Raw genomic sequence first — 20082 nt, 5'->3', positions numbered from 1 at the left:
ATACCCACATGAAAGACAGAACTTAATATCCTCATCTTATGTTCTGAGGGCTCATGTCAGTTCTCCCCAGACCTAAACACGTTTATGGGGTGAACTAGTCACTTAGAGGAGGGCCATATATGTAGGCATTTAGTAGTTGCTTAACCATCTTACACCTGGGTTGAAAAAAAAAGTATAAAGTGAAGTTGCTCAGTCATGTCCGACTCTGCGACCCCGTGGGCTGTAGCCTACCAGGCTCCTCCGTCCATGGGATTCTCCAGGCAAGAATACTAGAGTGGGTTGCCATTTCCTTCTTCAGGGGATCTTCCTGACCCAGGGATAGAATCTGGCTCTCCTGCATTGCAGGCAGATGCTTTACCCTCTGAGCCACCAGAGAAGCCCTTTACACTTTACTTTTTATGGTACATTTTTTAAGATATGATTTTTTTTATTGAAGAATAGTTGATTTACAATTTTGTGTTAATTACTGTCATGGTACTTAACAGTGTTGTTAGAAGAAACGCTTCTTTTTTGGCTGTGTGGCATGTGGGATCTTAGTTCCTCAACAATGGCCCCTGAATGGATGAGCAGAGTCTTTACCACTGGACCCTGAGAGAAGTCCCAGAAAAAAATATTTTTAGTAAAAGGAAACAAAGTGGTAAAGTTAATACTCAGCACTCTAATTTCTGTCAAGATTAAACCAAAATTTCAAAATTCTATTTTAAAATTCCTGGCAAAGAAAGCATCACATTTGAAATGTGATGGTTAAGAGAATGGACATTGAGTCAGACAAATTTGGGTTCAAATCCTATACCCACCATTTATTTTCTAGGTGGGACCTAGGGTAACTCACTGATACTGCAGAGCCTTGGCTTCTTTATTTGTAAGATGAATTCCCTAGGGCTCAGATGGTAAAGAATCTGCCTGCAATGCAAGAGATGTCCTTGGTTTGATACCTGGGTCAGGAAGATTCCCTGATAAAGGGAATGACAACCCACTCCCAGTATTATTCCCTGGAGAATTCCATGGACAGAAGTGACTGGTGGGCTACAGTCTATGAGATCACAAAGAATCAGACACAACTGAGCAACTAACAAGATGACTATACTAAGCACTTTTTTCACAGATAAATTAGAGAATTTGATGTAATAATATTTATAAGATAGTGAGCATTTAACAACTATTAGTATTTAAACCAGTCTTTCAAAGGAGTCTAGGGGTCTAGACTGTATTTCCCAAAAATACACTTTAAAAGTTGTGAAGCTGCTAAGTCGCTTCAGTCGTGTCCGACTCTGTGCGACCCCATAGACGGCAGCCCACCAGGCTCCCCCATCCCTGGGATTCTCCAGGCAAGAACACTGGAGTGGGTTGCCATTTCCTTCTGCATAAAAGTTGTGATAAAAAACATTAAAATCCAAGCATATGTAGGTGTTTAAATTTTACTTAAGCATGGGCATGGGCATGCTCAATTACTAACTAGAGATAAGATGTTTCTTTCTATAAGTCCCTTTTAACTCTAAAGCATTGATATTTCAATAAAAAATTCTAATTTGTAGATCTATCCATTCCAGTTGATGGTAAAAGTAATGCCAATTTCAGGAATTAAAGCCAAATTCCCTTCCATAGAAAAAAAATTTTTTACCATGGCAAAAAACCACAGTGTAAGTTCAATTCTTTCTTGATACTGGGAGTTACTAATGGAGAACAAGGAAATAGTGTTTTATTAAAGAGTTTTTAGTGGCCTGAGATATTTAGCATTTATCCCTTCTTATTATCCATGTTCAAATTGCCCAACTAACAGTAGGAAAGTGTTGTTTCAGTTTGTATCAGATCTATGCTAAAGCTAAGATCTTAGAGAAACCTATTTTACAAAAACCACATAGATGAAAGAGAAACAGAGGGTAGTCAGTATCTCAAGATAAAACAAAGAAAATGGCAACAGAATACAACACAAGAACTAAAACAGCTGTAAAAAACAACTTAATGGCAAAACAAAGTGCTAAATAATTTGGCTCATTGAACCTTTACTGAGAACCTATTAGAGGTCCTTACCACAGATGACAGAGAGACAAAAATGAATAAGACCTTTCAAGTACTCACAACACAGTAGAAGAATAAACAAGTAAAAGACAGAGGAAGAACCCTGTATAGGCATGGAATGGAAGCCCAGAATAGAGGTACTTAATCCAGACCAGGGCAAAAACGGAGAGGGTAAAAGAAGATGAAGAAGCAAGAGACAGACAAAAAGAGGAGAAAAGATGTTTTAAACACAGAAGCAGTGTACACATAGTTTGCTAGGAAGAGAGAACTTGGTGCTCAAAAAGCTTTCTGTAATTCAATACGGTGAAAAGAGAGTAGGAATAGGGAATGGCACAAATCAGGCTGGAAAGCAGGGCATAGACCAAAACCTAAAAGGCCTCGCAGTCCAGGCTAAAAGTCATGTTTTTATCCTGAAGGGGCTAAAAAGCCAATCCTAACAAAGAGACTAAAAAGATATTTTATATTTTAGAAAAATTATCGTGATGGCAGCATAACATAGAATTGGAGGTTGAAGTTGACAACAAATAGCAAGTAGATAGGCCTTTCAGATGGTAGCCATGACCCAGAACCAAAATTTTAAGAGCAGTAGTCATAAGAAAGGACATTCAGTTCAGTTCAGTCAGTCATGTGCGAATCCGCAGTCCCATGGACTGCAGCACGCCAGGCTTCCCTGTCCATCACCAACTACCAGAGCTGAATCAAACTCACATCCATCAAGTCAGTGATGCCATACAACCATCTCATCCTCTGACGTCCCCTATTCCTCCTGCATTCAGTCTTTCCAAGCATCAGGGTCTTTTCAAATGAGTCAGTTCTTCATACCAGGTGGCCAAAGTATTGGGGTTTCAGTTTCTTTTTTTTTTCCCCATTTATTTTTATTAGTTGGAGGCTAATTACTTTACAATATAGTAGTAGTTTTTGCCATACATTGACATGAATCAGCCATGGATTTACATGTGTTCCCCTTCCCATCCCCCCTCCTGTCTCCCTTTCCATCCCATCCCTCAGGGCTTCAGTTTCAACATCAGTCTTTCCAATTAATATTCAGGACTGATTTCATTTAAGATTGACTGCTTTGAATTTGCAGTCCAAGGGACCCTCAAGAGTCTTCTCCAAACATCACAGTTCAAAAGCATCAAATCTTCGGTGACAGCATTATTTACAGTCCAACACTCACATCCATACATGACTACTTGAAAAACCATAGCTTTCACTAGATGGACATTTGTTGGCAAAGTAATGTCTCTGCTCTGTAATATGCTGTCGAGGTTGGTCATAGCTTTTCTTCCAAGGAGCAGTACAGTTCAGTTCAGTCACTCAGTCGTGTCCAACTCTTTGCGACCCCATGGACTACAGAATGCCAGGCCTCCCTGTCCATCACCAACTCCCAAAGTTGACTCAAATTCACGTCCATTGAGTCAGTGATGCCATCTAATGATCACATCCTCTGTCATCCTCTTCTTCTCCCACCTTCAGTCTTTCCCAGCATCAGGGTCTTTTCAAATGAGTCACCTCTTCGCATCAGGTGGCCAAAGTATTAGAGTTTCAGCTTCAACATCAGTCCTTCCAATGAACACTCAGGACTGATGTCTTTTAGCAGGGACTGGTTGGATCTCATTGCAGTCCAAGGGACTCTCAAGAGTCTTTTCCAACACCACAGTTCAAAAGCATCAACTCTTTCTTAGTCCAAATCTCACGTCCATACATGACTACTGGAAAAACCATAGCCTTGACTAGATGGACCTTTGTTGGCAAAGTAATGTCTCTGCTTTTTAATATGCTGTCTAGGTTGGTCATAACTTATCTTCCAAGAACTAAGCGTCTTTTAATTTCATGGCTGCAGTCACCATCTGCAGTGATTTTGGAGTCCAAAAAATAAAGGCTGCTGCTGTTTCCATGTTTCTCCAACTATTTGCCATGAAGTGATGGGACTGGATGCCATGATCTTTGTTTTCTGAATGTTCAGTTTTAAGCCAATTTTTTCACTCTCCTCTTTCACTTTCATAAGAAACTCTTTAGTTCTTCTTCACTTTCTGCCATAAGGGTGGTGTCATCTGCATATTTGAGGTTATTGATATTTCTCCCAGCAATCTTGACTCCAGCTTGTGCTTCACCCAGCCCAGCATTTCTCATGATGTACTCTGCATATAAGTTAAATAAGCATGGTGACAATATACAGTCGTGAAGTATTCCTTTTCTTATTTGGAACCAGTCTGTTGTTCCATGCCCAGTTCTAACTGTTGCTTCCTGACCTGCATACAGATTTCTCAGGAGGCAGGTCAGGTGGTCTGGTATTCCCATCTCTTCCAGAATTTTCCACAGTTTGTTGTGATCCACACAAAGGCTTTGGCATAGTCAATAAAGCAGAAATAGATGTTTTTCTGGAACTCTCATGCTATTTTTTGATGATCCAGAGTATGTTGGCAATTTGATCTCTGGTTCCTCGGCCTTTTCTAAAACCAGCTTGTACATCTGAAATTAATGGGTCACATATTGTTAAAGTCTGGCTTAGAGAATTTTGAGCATTCCTTTACTAGCACATGAGATGAGTGCAATTGTGTGTTAGTTTGAGCATTCTTTGGCATTGCAATGACAACTGACCTTTTCCAGTCTTGTGGCCACTGCTGAGTTTTCCAAATTTGTTGACACATTGAGGTCAGCACGTTCACAGCATCATCTTTCAGGATTTGAAATAGCTCAACTGGAATTCCTTCACCTCCACTAGCTTATTCATAGTAATGCTTCCTAAGGTCCACTTCGCTTCACATTCCAGGATGTCTGGCTCTAGGTGAGTGATCACACCACTGTGATTATCTGGGTCATGAAGATCTTTTTTGTATAGTTCTTCTGTGTATGCTTGCCACCTCTTCTTAATATCTTCTGCTTCTGTTAGGTCCCTACCATTTCTGTCCTTTATTGAGCCCATCTTTGCATGAAATATTCCCTTGGTATCTCTAGTTTTCTTGAAGAGATCTCTAGTCTTTCCCATTCTATTGTTTTCCTCTATTTCTTTGCATTGATCGCTGAGGAAGGTTTTCTTGTCTCTCTTTGCTATTCTTTGGAACTCTGCATTCAAATGGGTATATCTTTCCTTTTCTCCTTTGCTTTTTGCTTCCCTTCTTTTTCATAGTATTTGTAAGGCCTCCTCAGACAGCCATTTTGCTTTTTTGCATTTCTTTTTCTTGGGGATGATCTTGATCCCAGTCTCCTGTACAATGTCACAAGCCTCCATCCATAGTTCATCAGACATTCTGTCTATCAGATCTAGCCCCTTAAATCTATTTCTCACTTCCAAGGTATAATCATTAGGGATTTAATTTAGGTCATACTTGAATGGTCCAGTGGTTTTCTATCATTTCTTCAATTTAAGTCTGAATTTGGCAATAAGGAGTTCATGATCTGAGCCACAGTCAGTTCCCAGTCTTCTTTTTGCTGACTGTATAGAGCTTCTCCATCGTTGGCTGCAACAAATATAATCAATCTGATTTCGGTGTTGACTGTCTGGTGATGTCCATATGTAGAGTCTTCTCTTGTGTTGTTGAAAGAGGGTGTTTGCTATCACCAGTGCGTTCTCTTGGAAAACCTCTATTAGCCTTTGACCTGCTTCATTCTGTACTCCAAGGCCAAATTTGCCTGTTACTCCAGGTATTTCTTGACTTCTTACTTTTGTGTTCCAGTCCCCTATAATGAAAAGGACATCTTTTTTGGGTGTTAGTTCTAGAAGGTCTTGTAGGTCTTCATAGAATCATTCAACTTCGGCTTCTTCAGCATTACTGGTCAGGGCATAGACTTGGATTACCATGATATTGAATGGTTTGCCTTGGGAAGGAACAGAGATCATTCTGTTGTTTTTGAGATTGCACCCAAGTACTGCATTTACAGACTCTTTTGTTGACTATGATGGCTACTCCATTTCTTCTAAGGGATTCTTGCCCACTGTAGTAGATATAATGGTCATTTGAGTTAAATTCACCCATTCCAGTCCATTTTAATTCACTGATTCCTAAAATGTCAATGTTCACTCTTGCCATCTCCTGTTTGACCACTTCCAATTTGCCTTGATTCATGGACCTAACATTCCAGGGTCCTATGCAATATTGCTCTTTACAGCACCAGACCTTGCTTCCATCACCAGTCACATCCACACCTGGGTGTTGTTTTTGCTTTGGCTCCATGTCTTCATTCTCTCTGGAGTTATTTCTCCACTGATCTCCAGTAGCATATTGGGCACTTACCAATCTGGGAAGTTCATCTTTCAGTGTCCTATCTTTTTGCTTTTTCATACTGTTCATGGGGTTCTCAAGGGAAGAATACTGAAGTGGTTTGCCATTCCTTTCTCCAGTGGACCTCATTTTTCAAAACTCTCCACCATGACCCATCTAGCTTGAGGGGCCCTCCAAAGAAAGGACATTAAGTATAGGTTAAAGAGACACCAAGAAAATAGAATGAACAAGATCAGTTTTGAAGGATGGTAGGGAGAGGGTGTGAAGTTAAGTCTAAACTTTGTGTTGTTGTTTAGTCACTAACTCGTGTCCAACTCTTTGTGACCCCATGGACTGTAGCCCACCAGGTTCCTCTGTTCATGGGATTTCTTAGGCAAGAATACTGGAGTGAGTGAGTTGCCATTTCCTTCTCCTATATATCAACCAACCCAGAGATCAAACCCAGGTATCCAGCACTGGCAGGAGGACTTTTTTCCTTTCTTTTTCTTTTTTATTTGACTACTGAGGCAGCAGGGAACCCCCTAAGTCTAAATTGCCAGTTAATAAAGACTATATTTTACCCTAAAATCTACATACTGTGGAACTCTAAAGTGTATAATTTAAGCCATAGACAAATAATGTTTTACTCACTACTTAGGAAGTTTACAAGAAGACAGGCATGAGTTTTTTAAAGCAAATAACTGGTATACTTTCATAAAAATGTCTAAATTAACTAAGTTCATCATCATCACAATATGTATAGCAAACTTATCTGGTTCATAGTACAGCATCTCAAAACAGAGAAATGTGGATACAAAAGAAAATAATTTTGTGGAGCTTGGGAAAAGCCCTTTAAAGAATTTAAGTGTGAAACACTTGACTTTCAACAAAAAGTACATGGGAAGAAATTTTAGCCACAAGACTAACGTAACATATTTTCACAGATTCTCAAAATAGAAGAATATTATTTATTCACATGTCAGATTTCTTTTTTGGGGGGGCGATAAAAATAAGAAGCAGATATTAAGCTCTTATGCTTTTTTTGAGTAAAATTTTCAAATTTTTTGAAGAATATATGTTTTCTTTGATAATAGACAAGTGTTTATAAGAGATGAACTGATTCTAAATAACAATTCTAATTAAAATGAAATCTTTACCCAAGTAATAGAAATTACACTTTTCATATTACTGTGTTGTATTGTGTTGTGTTGTGTGTGTGTGCTCAGTCTTGCCCAACTCTCTGCAGACTCCATGGACTATAGACCACCAGGCTCCTAAGTCCATGGAGTTTTCCAGGCAAGGATACTTCAGTCAGGTTGCCATTTACTACTCCAGGGGATCTTCCTCACTCAGGGATTGAACTTGTGTCTCCTGTATTGGAGGCAGATTCTTTATCACTGTGCTACCTGGGAAGCCATTTTATATTACTAAGTTCATTTAATTCGGTCTCTTTCTTCTTCTCTTATGCCTTCTTCCTTCTTAAAAACAACATCTAAGCTTCTGTTCAAGCTCTACATAAATAAGCATGGTTCTCTTGGGAACTTAAAGTTACATTTAACAGACTTAGACATAGATTGCCTTAGATTAATAATTCTAACCATATGATTTTAGTAATCAGTGAAAAGAGAAAAGTCAAAATGTGAATGCAGCAAATCAACTATTTTAGAAGACAGGTCTAAAGTTAGTGGGGAAATGCCATTTGTATAGTCTCTGTAAGGTACAGTGTACTTTGTCAGACACTTAAAAGTAATCTGGTTATTTTAGGCATACCAACAAATCTGTTCACATTAAGTAATTATAGGGTAAAAACTAAAATGCAAGAAGATATTAAAGCACATACAATATTATGTATGCATCATGAACTTAATTTGGAATTCTTCGTGTTTTATAAAAAGTGGGAAGGTCAAAAGAAAAAAAAGTGGAGGTGTAAGAACTGAAAGAACTTCAATTTAGAAAAAGACATGAACTGCAATTATCTTCATGTGCCCTATTTAGAAAACATCTTGAAGCCATCTCTCCATGTTAAAAAAGAAGGTATTTATTGACTATATTTTTATCTTTCCACTAATTAGTTCTGCCTCAGAACTTATTCATTAAACACCTTAACACTTTTGACACATTAAAGAATTATGGAGCTACCAAGAGACGGTTGAGAGGCAAAGATCCAACAGAATGAACTGCACCTGGTTTTTGGATTCAGAGATTTTAATTAATTTTAAAATGACCTCACCTCTACTTTTCAACTGGCAAATAAATCAGCGTAAGAGAGAGCAAGGCCTACTTATTTCTCCTATCAGATCAACTTAGACAAATTCTCATTTTTCTGAGGTATATGCAGATGGGGGAGGGGATGCAGTTTCTGTCTGACCCTTAACAAGGGTTGTGATGAAAAATAAAAGAAATCAATGTTAAAAGTCACAATTGAGCTGAAGATAAAATAGTTACAAATATCTGTGTACCAAATAACACAGTAATAAACATTATAAATAGCAAACTACAGGAAATACAAAGAGACATAGATACAACACATTAATAATAAAATAACACGTCACTCTCAGTTCCAGGATAGATAAAGAGGAAAAAAAATAAGTAGAGATACAGAAAACCTAATTAACTTACTCAATAAGGTTGAAAATCTTGATATATGCCAAACTTCCTATGCTGATAACTCTTGCAACTTTTCATTAAGTTTGCATATTTCAAAATTAGACTACCAAAAAATTAGAAATAAGAAAAAATAGGATTATAAAAAGAATGAACAGTCAGCATAGTGTCAGAAGTAATGTGGATGAGTTACTCCTTTTCCCTCTCCCTCCCCTAAAACATTGTTAAACATCTCAAGTGTTAAACAAAACACAAAAATCCTTTCTAATTATAAAAGAAAGTATTGTTGGCTTAGAAAAGTCTGAAAACATGCATCCCCAGTGGAAACCACACTGAGGTTGAAGTCACACAACAAGCTGGTGAGACAATCTGCAAGTCAAGAAGCTGGTTCATTAAGAAAGACCCTTCTGGCAGGTTCCATGCCCCTTAGATGAAGCACAGGTGGCAACAGACACAGGCTTCAGCAGGCTCATAGGTGGAACCTATAAGCCATGTGAGCACAAGAGCATGTGTCTGGACCATGGCAGACACAATCCTTGGGGCGTGTGGTGCAAACATCTCTCACATGTGACATCACACACCGTCTCCTGCAGAAAGTCACTATGAGTCCACACTCCGACTCCACAGTCTCCTCAGACTGCCTTCCTATAAAGCCAGATTGGTAGAAGGTGCAACACCAAGGCAGTGTTCTCAAAGCTTTTCTCCACAACTATCTTGTCACTGATGATCCAAATCACAGACACCATGAGGATGTGACTTTGGCCAGCACTAGGGTACCTAGGTGACCCTTTGAGCCTCTCCAGCATCATACCTTCCCACACCCCTGCCCCCGCACTTATTTCTTCCTTGGAAGATCACTTTCAGGGCAATTTTTTTTTTTAACAGAAACCTTTTGATTGCCTTTTGGCTGAGCTAATCTTTGTTAGAGACCCACAGAATAAAGGAAAGAAAGATTGCCAGAGAGGTATATATGTAATTTAATTCATTAAACCAAGAGATGAAAAATCTCTGAAATATCCAGATTTTTGAGGAAGATAAACAAAAAGCATTCATTCAAAGAAATAAAATATGACAAATATATGATGAAACTGGACCCAGAGGCTCTGTGCTCATTTTTACTGTGTCATTGGGCAAAACTAGCTACCATTTTATTTTAAAATGAAAAGAAAATGCATTTTGTCTGTTTCACTGAGCAAATGATTCCAGCTTAGCAGATCTAGCCCAGAGGCACTGCACTCAGGGCTTTCTCAATCCATCTTTTTAGAAAAGAAGCTAGCAAGGTGAAGCTGTGATGAAGAAAATGGGGCAAAACAAATGACAATGAATGCACAGTCTAGGAAATTTATCACAACAGTACTCATTGTAATATATTTGATGTCTGCTATCCCATTCACCATTGACATGAACATGTAGGAAAAAATATACCTGTTTTGGGCTTGTGTTTTATCATCTTCTTTAAGCAAACAAGAATTGTTGTAGTGTGTATATGCTACACTTTACCACGAAGGATTGTTCTGGTGAAAAGTACACTTTTTATAACGTATTATATAACTCCTTTATGCTCCAGGAAACAAAGCAGACCACACACTATGCAACATTAAACACACCCAGAGTGCTGATTCTAAGAGCTGCATACATTTTTCTAACCAAACAAAAAAAATAAACAAAAATAAAAATAGCTTCTAAAAGAAATTTATGCATAAATGTAATATTATTTCTCAACAGTTAAAGAAAGTTTTATGAACAATAGTGTTCAGTCATTTGCATACTTGAACTGTTTTTTGTAACCCTGACAAATTCATTGAACCTGTTTTCTTAGGAAGAGTCATTGTTTCTTAATTCTCAATTCTGTCTTTTTCAGGTAATTGTGCTTTTTGAACCAATCCTTCATTTTGGGGGCTGGATTTTGCTTTTGCAGTTTCTAAAATAAACCAGTCAATCTTTTACTTATGAAAATAAGTAGCATTCAAGCTATGGTAGGTTGACCTCAGTAGCTAAAAAATCCAATAGTTTAAAAATTGAGCTCATTTTTCATGAGACAGAAGCCATGAAAAACGTGATCAAAAGAGAGCCGACATCCTACAATTCTAACTTATTTTACTTGAAAAAACACAAGAAATGATTCTCCTCTGGCCTCATTATTGCTTCCTTTTTTATCTATGTGGACTTCATGCTGCAGATATTTGAGCAGAAGATGATCTAAAATATCATTTAGCAATTTTTTACCAAGATAAAATGTAAAATGGGTTACACTGTCCCCAAACATGCAATTTTTAAATTTTTTTTTTCACTCACATGTACTGTCACTGCCTTTTTTCATTAGTACAACTATATCAGGTCTCTGAATTTTAGAATAAATTTATTACTAGCCGAATAATTTTTCTCACTCATAAATATAGATGGGTAGAACCAGCTTTAAAAACCTAAGCTTACTTGCATTGTGATCATTTCAATATAACAGGTCAAATTCATCTACCTCCTCATCACTTTCTGCTCATTATTTAGGTCCATTGCGAGCAAGCAGAAAGATTTGGGGAAAGGTGATCTGTACTCAAGTACTAATTCTCAGGTAACTGCTGAACCAGCCACTAAACTGGTTGACTGTTTTTGGATGTATAAAGCCTCAGTTTATACACCTCTAAAGGGAAGTGTTGATCTGCAAAGGTTCTGTTGTCCCTCTGAGACAAATACTGTAGGTTACTAACCTGACAATCATTTCACAAGCCATTTTCACACTTACCAACATGGAAGTTCAGTCACCCTAGGCTGTGATCACCTCTCCTCTAAAAGGCATTGTCGTATTGTTGCCAAAGAAAGTTTAATCAAACCCTCATGCAGCCCATTAAGCTATGACCAATACTAATGTTCTTTGCTGAATTGGCATTACTAGTAGTCACTGAGATTCATCATCTCATTAGTGACCCAATTTCCAAAGTGACCCAGCAATGGAAATTTCTCAGGAAAACCTGAGAAGTAAAACCTCTGAAACTGTTGCATGTTTGCTACTACATTAGGAAAGTGCACAGTACCTAAAATAGCCACCACCTCATCATCCTGGATGACTTCCAAGGATCCTGACACCACAAAGCAGAGGGCATCCACACTTTCTCCAGCATGGTAAATGAGGTCCCCGGGAGCACAGTGAATAGTTTGGAATTCTACTGCCAAGGCTCGCAGACACCCATCGCTGGCCAATCGAAAAGCAGGATGTTCATTAAAAACCTTCCGGTTTAGATGAACACAGATATCAGCTCTCATGTCCTTGGGACAGATGGAGAGGACCTGAAGAAAGTGAGAGATGAATAAGTAAGAAGGAAAAAGAGAGAAAGACTATTTCCAACAAAAAGGAATCTGACAAATACTTATTGACTACGGCACAGTCTGAAAAATGCTGTATTGAGGGAAAAGGTAACGAGACACAGCTCTGCTCTGAAAGATCTAATAGTCCAGTGAGACGGGCTGATGAGCATATGGGCTATTACAACGCAGCACCATGTAGGGAATCTCTGAGTGGGTATGGATCTCATCATGGAGAGAAGACAGTCTTAAGATAGCCGGGAAGAGTCTCAGAAAAGAATGTATTATAATGTCATCAAAAAATAAATAAATAAAAGAGGTCATTAACATTCATTTCAGTCTAGTTGCTACTTTATAATTTTTTTCATAACTACCTCAAAATTCAGGATAATGGACCTTACTACACATTGGAGAAGATTCGTATTAAACAATTACAAGACAACAAAATCAACAAAAGCATCATTGCAATATGTCATGCAACTTGACGCGGCTGATAACAACTCCACTCTCCATATGTTTTCTTCACTCTGAAACATTTTTATTTTACTAATAAATTTATGTTCAGGGAGCTAAAGGGTATTCACCAGCCTTCTGTAAGGCTTAAAAAACTGGCAATGTCCACGCTGGCAGAGGTGGGCTCTGCAGGCTGCATGGTAGCCCTTGTTCATTCAGGTCTTTGACTCCTAAAGACTGCTGAGAGCAACAGCAGAATTCAAGCTCTGAGCACCATTTAGAAGGGGGGATAAATGGCAGAAACATGCTTAAAGAGACGGAGGTATAGAGACTTTATCCCCTGTAGCTTTCAGACAAGGCAGTTAAAGACCCAGATTAAAATGGACATATAATCACATTATCGTCAGAGCATCATCAAGCAAGATATGATTATAGAAGTCAGGACAGTCCCTGTGAAAGGTGCATGTGCAAACTCAGAATCCTCTCCTGACTCCCTTGGTAAACGCTTCCTTATAATCAGAAATGTTTTTCTTTGATAGAATTTGAATCCCTTGAGCTGAAGTCTAAGTTGATTTGTCCTCTTTAAATTATACCAAATAATGTTTTCATATAAAATAGTGTTCTTTCCTATGCTAACTGCATTTTAACCTTTAAAAAATGACCTAAGGCCTGGAATATTCCTTTCACTTGGAGCTCACTATCCATGAAAAGCAGGTTGCTTCTGTGTGTAGAAGATGAGCCACCATAAATGTAAAGACCCTTAATTAAATTATACTTTCAATATCCATCCCCTTAACCTTTCCTAATACTGTGATACCACGTCACATCACTTCACGATATTTGCGGATTTTTTTCTTACTCTTCTGAATTCCTATATGCAATAGTGATCAGCTCTCCTATCTTTCTGAAAGAGTTCATCTTTGAAAAAAGGAACATCTAACAGAACTATAGAAGCAATTGGCACTTTCCACATCAGTTAGTTTCCATAACAATACAATGTTTTCTTTACTATATTAACTTTCAGTGACTCCTTAAAATATTAGTCTTTCAATGGGCACTTACTGAGCTTCTACCGTGAGGCATTTCACTGCATTAAATTCCTGGAACTAGAAGGGCAATAGGCTGTCTTTGCTTTGGCAGAGCTAACGATGAAGTAGGAGGAGATAGGAGGTAAAAAGACAATTATAATATGGTGAGAAAAGTATGATAGGGGAATGGCCATGGTGACATGGAAGAGTGCCTAGAGGTATCATGAAAGATCAGCCTCAGGAGGTCATAGGTCTGGGTACAGATCTACCACTTATCTTTGTAACCTAAGGCAACTTATTTATTGCTCTGAATCTCATCTGTGAAATGGGATGATAGTGTTTATTTCATAGGTTCATTGTAGGAATTAAATGAAAGGATTTGAGTTTAGCCCAGTTTAGTCTTGCACATAGTAAATGTTAAAGAAAGGCTAGGCTTTGTTTTCCCTACCGAACATTTGAGTATTCCAACAAAATGTAATGCTTTTTTTAGCTCTCTTTAAAAGCCATTTGCTTTTTTTTTCATTCTCCACTCCTGCCTGAATTCTGTTTCTTGACTTTGATGAAGTTCTAGGCAGAATTAAGAAAGTATTTCTGCATGAGCCTGAAGTTGAAAATAGAATTGGTACTAGAGGAGCAAAAACCATAAAAGCAATTTTAAAATATATACATACATGTATAAATATTATACTGAATAGCTTAATGGTCAAACAGATCAATCTATTTCTATTTTTGTTACCTTACAGAATTTTCATTGTTTTAGATTCATTTTGGTAAGAGTCATTTTACATCCTTTTAATTGTTTCTTTCAAGATTCATGCTGAAAATGAAATCTCCCACTATTAGCAATATTCTCCGTTTAGTAGCATATCAAAAGAGGACTTTCATTACATTTTAAGTGCATCTTTCCTTTCTTCACTTTCCTTAAGACATTGACTTTTTTATTATTTTGATTCACAGTATATACTAAAGTCCAAATGTCATAAAGTGACAAATTAAAACTAAGTGTTAAATAGACCAAAGTCACACCTACGGACAAGCGCCACCCCAATCCCTTATATATATAGCATGTGCTCTATCCCTGTGTGTCTGTCACCGAGATATGAGCATAATCTTATTTTTTTTCTGTAAATGAAAGCCTTAATAAGAATCTTTGTGCTAATGCTTGTGCTCAGTCATGTCCAACTCTCTGTGATCCCATGGACTGTAGCCCACCAGGCTCCTCTATCCATGGAATTTTCCAGGCAGGAATACTGGAGGGGTTGCCACTTCCACCTCTAGGGGATCTTCCCGACATAGGGATTGAACCCTCATCTCTTGTGTCTCCTGCATTAGCGAGCAGATTCTTTACAACTGCACCACCTGGGAAGCTAATAAACGTCTTGCCTGAATGCGTGTGTGCTAAGTCACTGCAGCAGTGCCCAATTCTTTGCAACTCTAAAGACAGTAGCCCGCCAGGCTCCTCTCTCCATGGGATTCTCCATGCAAGAATGCTGGAGTGGGTCGTCACGGCCACCTCCAGTGATCATCCTGATTCAGGGATCGAAACTGCCTCTCTCATGTCTCCTGCATTGGCAGGCGGGTTCCTTACCACTATTGCCAACTGGAAAGCCCAATAAATGTCTTATGCAAGGCAAAATTTAGTTTGTTTGTTTTTTTATTTTTTATTAGTTGGAGGCTAATTACTTCACAACATTTCAGTGGGTTTCGTCATACATTGATATGAATCAGCCATAGATTTACACGTATTCCCCATCCCGATCCCCCCTCCCACCTCCCTCTCCACCCGATTCCTCTGGGTCTTCCCAGTGCACCAGGCCCGAGCACTTGTCCCATGCATCCCACCTGGGCTGGTGATCTGTTTCACCATAGACAATATACATGTTGTTCTTTTGAAACATCCCACCCTCACCTTCTCCCACAAAGTTCAAAAGTCTGTTCTGTATTTCTGTGTCTCCTTTTCTGTTTTGCATATAGGGTTATCATTACCATCTTTCTAAATTCCATATATATGTGTTAGTATGCTGTAATGTTCTTTATCTTTCTGGCTTACTTCACTCTGTATAAGTGGCTCCAGTTTCATCCATCTCATTAAAACTGGTTCAAATGAATTCTTTTTAACAGCTGAGTAATATTCCATGGTGTATATGTACCACAGCTTCCTTATCCATTCATCTGCTGATGGGCATCTAGGTTGCTTCCATGTCCTGGCTATTATAAACAGTGCTGCGATGAACATTGGGGTGCACGTGTCTCTTTCAGATCTGGTTTCCTCAGTGTGTATGCCCAGAAGTGGGATTGCTGGGTCATATGGCAGTTCTATTTCCAGTTTGTTAAGGAATCTCCACACTGTTTTCCATAGCGGCTGTACTAGTTTGCATTCCCACCAACAGTGTAAGAGGGCTCCCTTTTCTCCACACCCTCTCCAGCATTTATTGCTTGTAGACTTTTGGATAGCAGCCATCCTGACTGGCGTGTAATGGTACCTCATTGTGGTTTTGATTTGCATTTCTCTAATAGTGAGTGATGTTGAGCATCTTTTCATGTGTTTGTTAGCCATCTGTATGTCTTCTTTGGAGAAATGTCTGTTTAGTTCTTTGGCCCATTTTTTGATTGGGTCATTTATTTTTCTGGAATTGAGCTTCAGGAGTTGCTTGTATATTTTTGAGATTAATCCTTTGTCTGTTGCTTCATTTGCTATTATTTTCTCCCAATCTGAGGGCTGTCTTTTCACCTTACTTATAGTTTCCTTTGTAGTGCAAAAGCTTTTAAGTTTCATTAGGTCCCATTTGTTTAGTTTTGCTTTTATTTCCAATATTCTGGGGGATGGGTCATAGAGGATCTTGCTGTGATTTATGTTGGAGAGTGTTTTGCCTATGTTCTCCTCTAGGAGTTTTATAGTTTCTGGTCTTACATTTAGATCTTTAATCCATTTTGAGTTTATTTTTGTGTATGGTGTTAGAAAGTGTTCTAGTTTCATTCTTTTACAAGTGGTTGACCAGTTTTCCCAGCACCACTTGTTAAAGAGGTTGTCTTTTGTCCATTGTATATCCTTGCCTCCTTTGTCAAAGATAAGGTGTCCATAGGTTCGTGGATTTATCTCTGGGCTTTCTATTCTGTTCCATTTATCTATATTTCTGTCTTTGTGAAAATTTAGTTTTAAGTTATAAAATAAAACTTTCAAGATAACTGTCACACCTGGTCCATTATTCCCAATTTCAATGTACTCTGCTTTGAATGTCATATCCAATCTCTTGTCAGATAGCTCCCAACTGGGTATCTTATCAGTTCACTTCAGTCACTCAATCGTGTCCAAATCTGTGACCCCATGGAATGCAGCACAGTGGCTTCCCTGTCCATCACCAACTCCCAGAGCTTGCTTAAACACATGTCCATCAAGTTGGTGATGTCAACCAAACATCTCATCCTCTGTAGTCCCCTTCTCTTCCTGCCTTCAATCTTTCCCAGCATCAAAGTCTTTTCTAAGGAGCCACTTCTTTGCATCAGGTGGCCAAAGTATTGGAGCTTCAGCTTCATCATCAGTCCTTCCAATGAATATTCAAGACTGAATTCCTTTACGATTGACTGGTTGGATCTCCTTGCAGCCCAAGGGACTCTCAAGAGACCTCCCCAACACCACAGTTCAGAAGTATCAATTTTTTGGTGTTCAGCTTTCTTTATGTGAGAGATTCAACTGTCACATCTCAACTCTCACATCCACACATTACTACTGGAAAAACCATAGCTTTGACTATACAGACCTTTGATGATAAAATAATGTCTATGCTTTTTAATATGCTGTCTAGGTTGGTCATAGCTTTTCTTCCAAGGAGCAAATGTCTTTTAATTTCATGGCTGCAGTCAACATCTGCAGTGCTTTTGGAGCCGTCAAAAATAAAATCTGTCACTATTTCCATTGTTTTCCCATCTATTTGCCATGAAGTGATGGGACTGGATCACAACAAACTGTGGAAAATTCTTAAAGAGATGGGAATAGCAGACCACCTGACCTGCCTCCTGAGGATCTATACATAGGTCAAGTAACAGTTAGAACTGGACATGAAACAACAGACTGGTTCCAAATCAGGAAAGGAGTATGTCAAGGCTGTATATGTCACCCTGCTTATTTAACTTATATGCAGAGTACATCATGAGAAATGTTGGACTGGATGAAGCACAAACTAGAATCAAGATTTCTGGAAGAAATATCAATAACATCATATAGGCAGATGACACCACACTTACAACAGAAAGTAAAGAATTAAAGAGTATTTGATGAAAGTGAAAGAGCAGAGTAAAAAAGTTGGCTTAAAACTCAAAATTCAGAAAACTAAGATTATGGCATTGGGTCCCAACAGTTCATAACAAATAGATGGGGAAACAATGGAAACAGTGGCAGACTATTTTTGGGGGGCTCCAAAATCACTGCAGATGGTGACTGCAGCCATGAAATTAAAAGATGCTGGCTCCTTAGAAGAAAAGTTATAACCAACCTAGACAGCATATTAAAAAGCAGACACATTACTTTTTCAACAAAGGTCCATCTGGTTAAAGCTATGGTTTTTCCAGTAGTCATATATGGATGCGAGAGTTGGACTATAAAGAAAGCTGAGCACAGAATTGATGCTTTTGAACTGTGGTGTTGGAAAAGGATAGAGTCCCTTAGACAGAAAGGAGATACAACCAGTCCATCCTAGAGGAAATCAGTCCTGAATATTCACTGGAAGGACTGATGTTGAAGCTGAAATTCCGATACTTTGGCCACCTGATGCAAAGAACTGATTCATTGGAAAAGACACTGATGCTGGGAAAGACTGAAGGCAGGAGGAGCAGGGGACGACAGAGGATGAGATGGTTGGATGGCACCACCGACTCAATGGACATGAGCTTGAGTAAGCTCCAGGAGTTGGTGATGGACAGGGAAGCCTGGCATGCTGCAGTCCATGGAGTTGCATAGAGTTGAACATGACTGAGTGACTGAACTGAACTGATGGGACTGGATGCCATGATCTTAGTTTTTGAAAGCTGAGTTTTAAGCCAGCTTTTTCACTCTCCTCTTTCATTTTCAAGAAGCTCTTTTGTTCCTCTTCACTTTTTTCCATAAGAGTGGTGTCATCTGCCTATCTGAGGTTATTGATATTTCTCCTGGCAATCTTGATTCTAGCTTTTGCTTCATCCAGCCTGGCATTTCACATGATGTCTAATAGTCTCTAATAATATGTCTCTAATAGTCATAAACAAGTGAAGCTACATTTCAGTAGATGATATCTAATTAGTAGTGACTTCTTTTGTTTGACTCCAGGGTTGGTTTTTTTATCCCCTCTTCATGTCCTGCTGCTGCTACTAAGTTGATTCAGTCGTGTCCAATTCTGTGCAACCCCATAGATTGCAGCCCACAAGGCTCTATCCACAGGATTCTCTAGGCAAGAATACTGCAGTGGGTTGCCATTTTCTTCTCTGTCTTCATGTCCAGGTAATAATAAATCAAAGTGTATTCTTAATTAAGACAGTAAGCTTTGTCTTTGGAAGAGCTCTGGCTACGTATACGGGATCATTTTTAGAATTCTGCAAGTTCAGTTCAGTTCAGTCACTGAGTCATGTCCAACTCTTTGCAACCCCTTGGACTGCAGCATGCCAGGTTTTCCTGTCCATCACCAGCTCCAGAGCTTGCTCAAACTCATGTCCATTGAGTTGGTGATGCCATCCAATCATCTCATCCTCTGTTGTACCCTCTCCTCCTGCCTTCAATCTTTCCCAGCATCAGGGTCTTTTTAATGAGTCATTTCTTCGCATCAGGTGGCCAAAGTACTGGAGCTTCAGCTTCATCATCAGTCTCTCCAATGAATATTTAGGACTGATTTACTTTAGGGTTGACATATTAGGATTGATATATATAAGGAATCATTTTTAGAATTCTGCAAACCAAGTATGAAAAAAGAGAAAGTATGCCATGGTCTGAAAAAAGATAACATTTTTGAGTATTTATGATACCAGTTTCATTAAACCCAAGATCAAGAGGTATCTTAACAGATAACCCTCAGACTCCAAAGAGCTAATCTCAACACTGAGACTCATATGAGTTTTACTCATAGTAAAACACAAATATCTCACTTTCTTAAAAATCTAAAGACTTGCTTCCCCACCAGATACAGCTCAAGTCCTAAGCAAGCATACAAGGCTCTTTATAATAGGAACCTCTTCCAGCCACATCTCTTACTATCTTCCTTTAAACTTGCACCCAAGTCACATATTTCTTGCCTGTCTAAAGTTGGGCTTGCCTTGTGGCTCAGCTGATAAGGAATCATCCTTCTGCAATGCAGAAGACCTGGGTTCAATTCCTGAGTTGGGAAGATCCCCTGGAGAAGCAAAAGGCTACCCACTGCAGTATTCTGGCCTGGAGTCACAGTGTCGGACATGACTGAGTGACTTTCACTTTCATTTTCAAAGTTGCCATGCTCACTTGTGGTTGTTTGCCTTTGTAG

General features: G+C 38.8%; 1 protein-coding gene across 1 annotated transcript in view; it reads right to left on the bottom strand.

Annotated features, from left to right (window-relative positions):
* Positions 1-20082, bottom strand: part of KCNH5 (potassium voltage-gated channel subfamily H member 5) — a 367668-nt gene that overhangs the window by 81919 nt on the left and 265667 nt on the right. The window contains exon 9 of the mRNA XM_061158360.1: positions 11855-12107. Within this exon, the coding sequence (XP_061014343.1) occupies positions 11855-12107 (253 nt within the window). The remainder of the gene's footprint in view (positions 1-11854; positions 12108-20082) is intronic.

Source organism: Dama dama, chromosome 12 (genome assembly GCF_033118175.1).
Source record: "Dama dama isolate Ldn47 chromosome 12, ASM3311817v1, whole genome shotgun sequence".
Lineage (NCBI taxonomy): Eukaryota > Metazoa > Chordata > Mammalia > Artiodactyla > Cervidae > Dama > Dama dama.
This window is presented reverse-complemented; position numbering and strand designations above follow the sequence as displayed.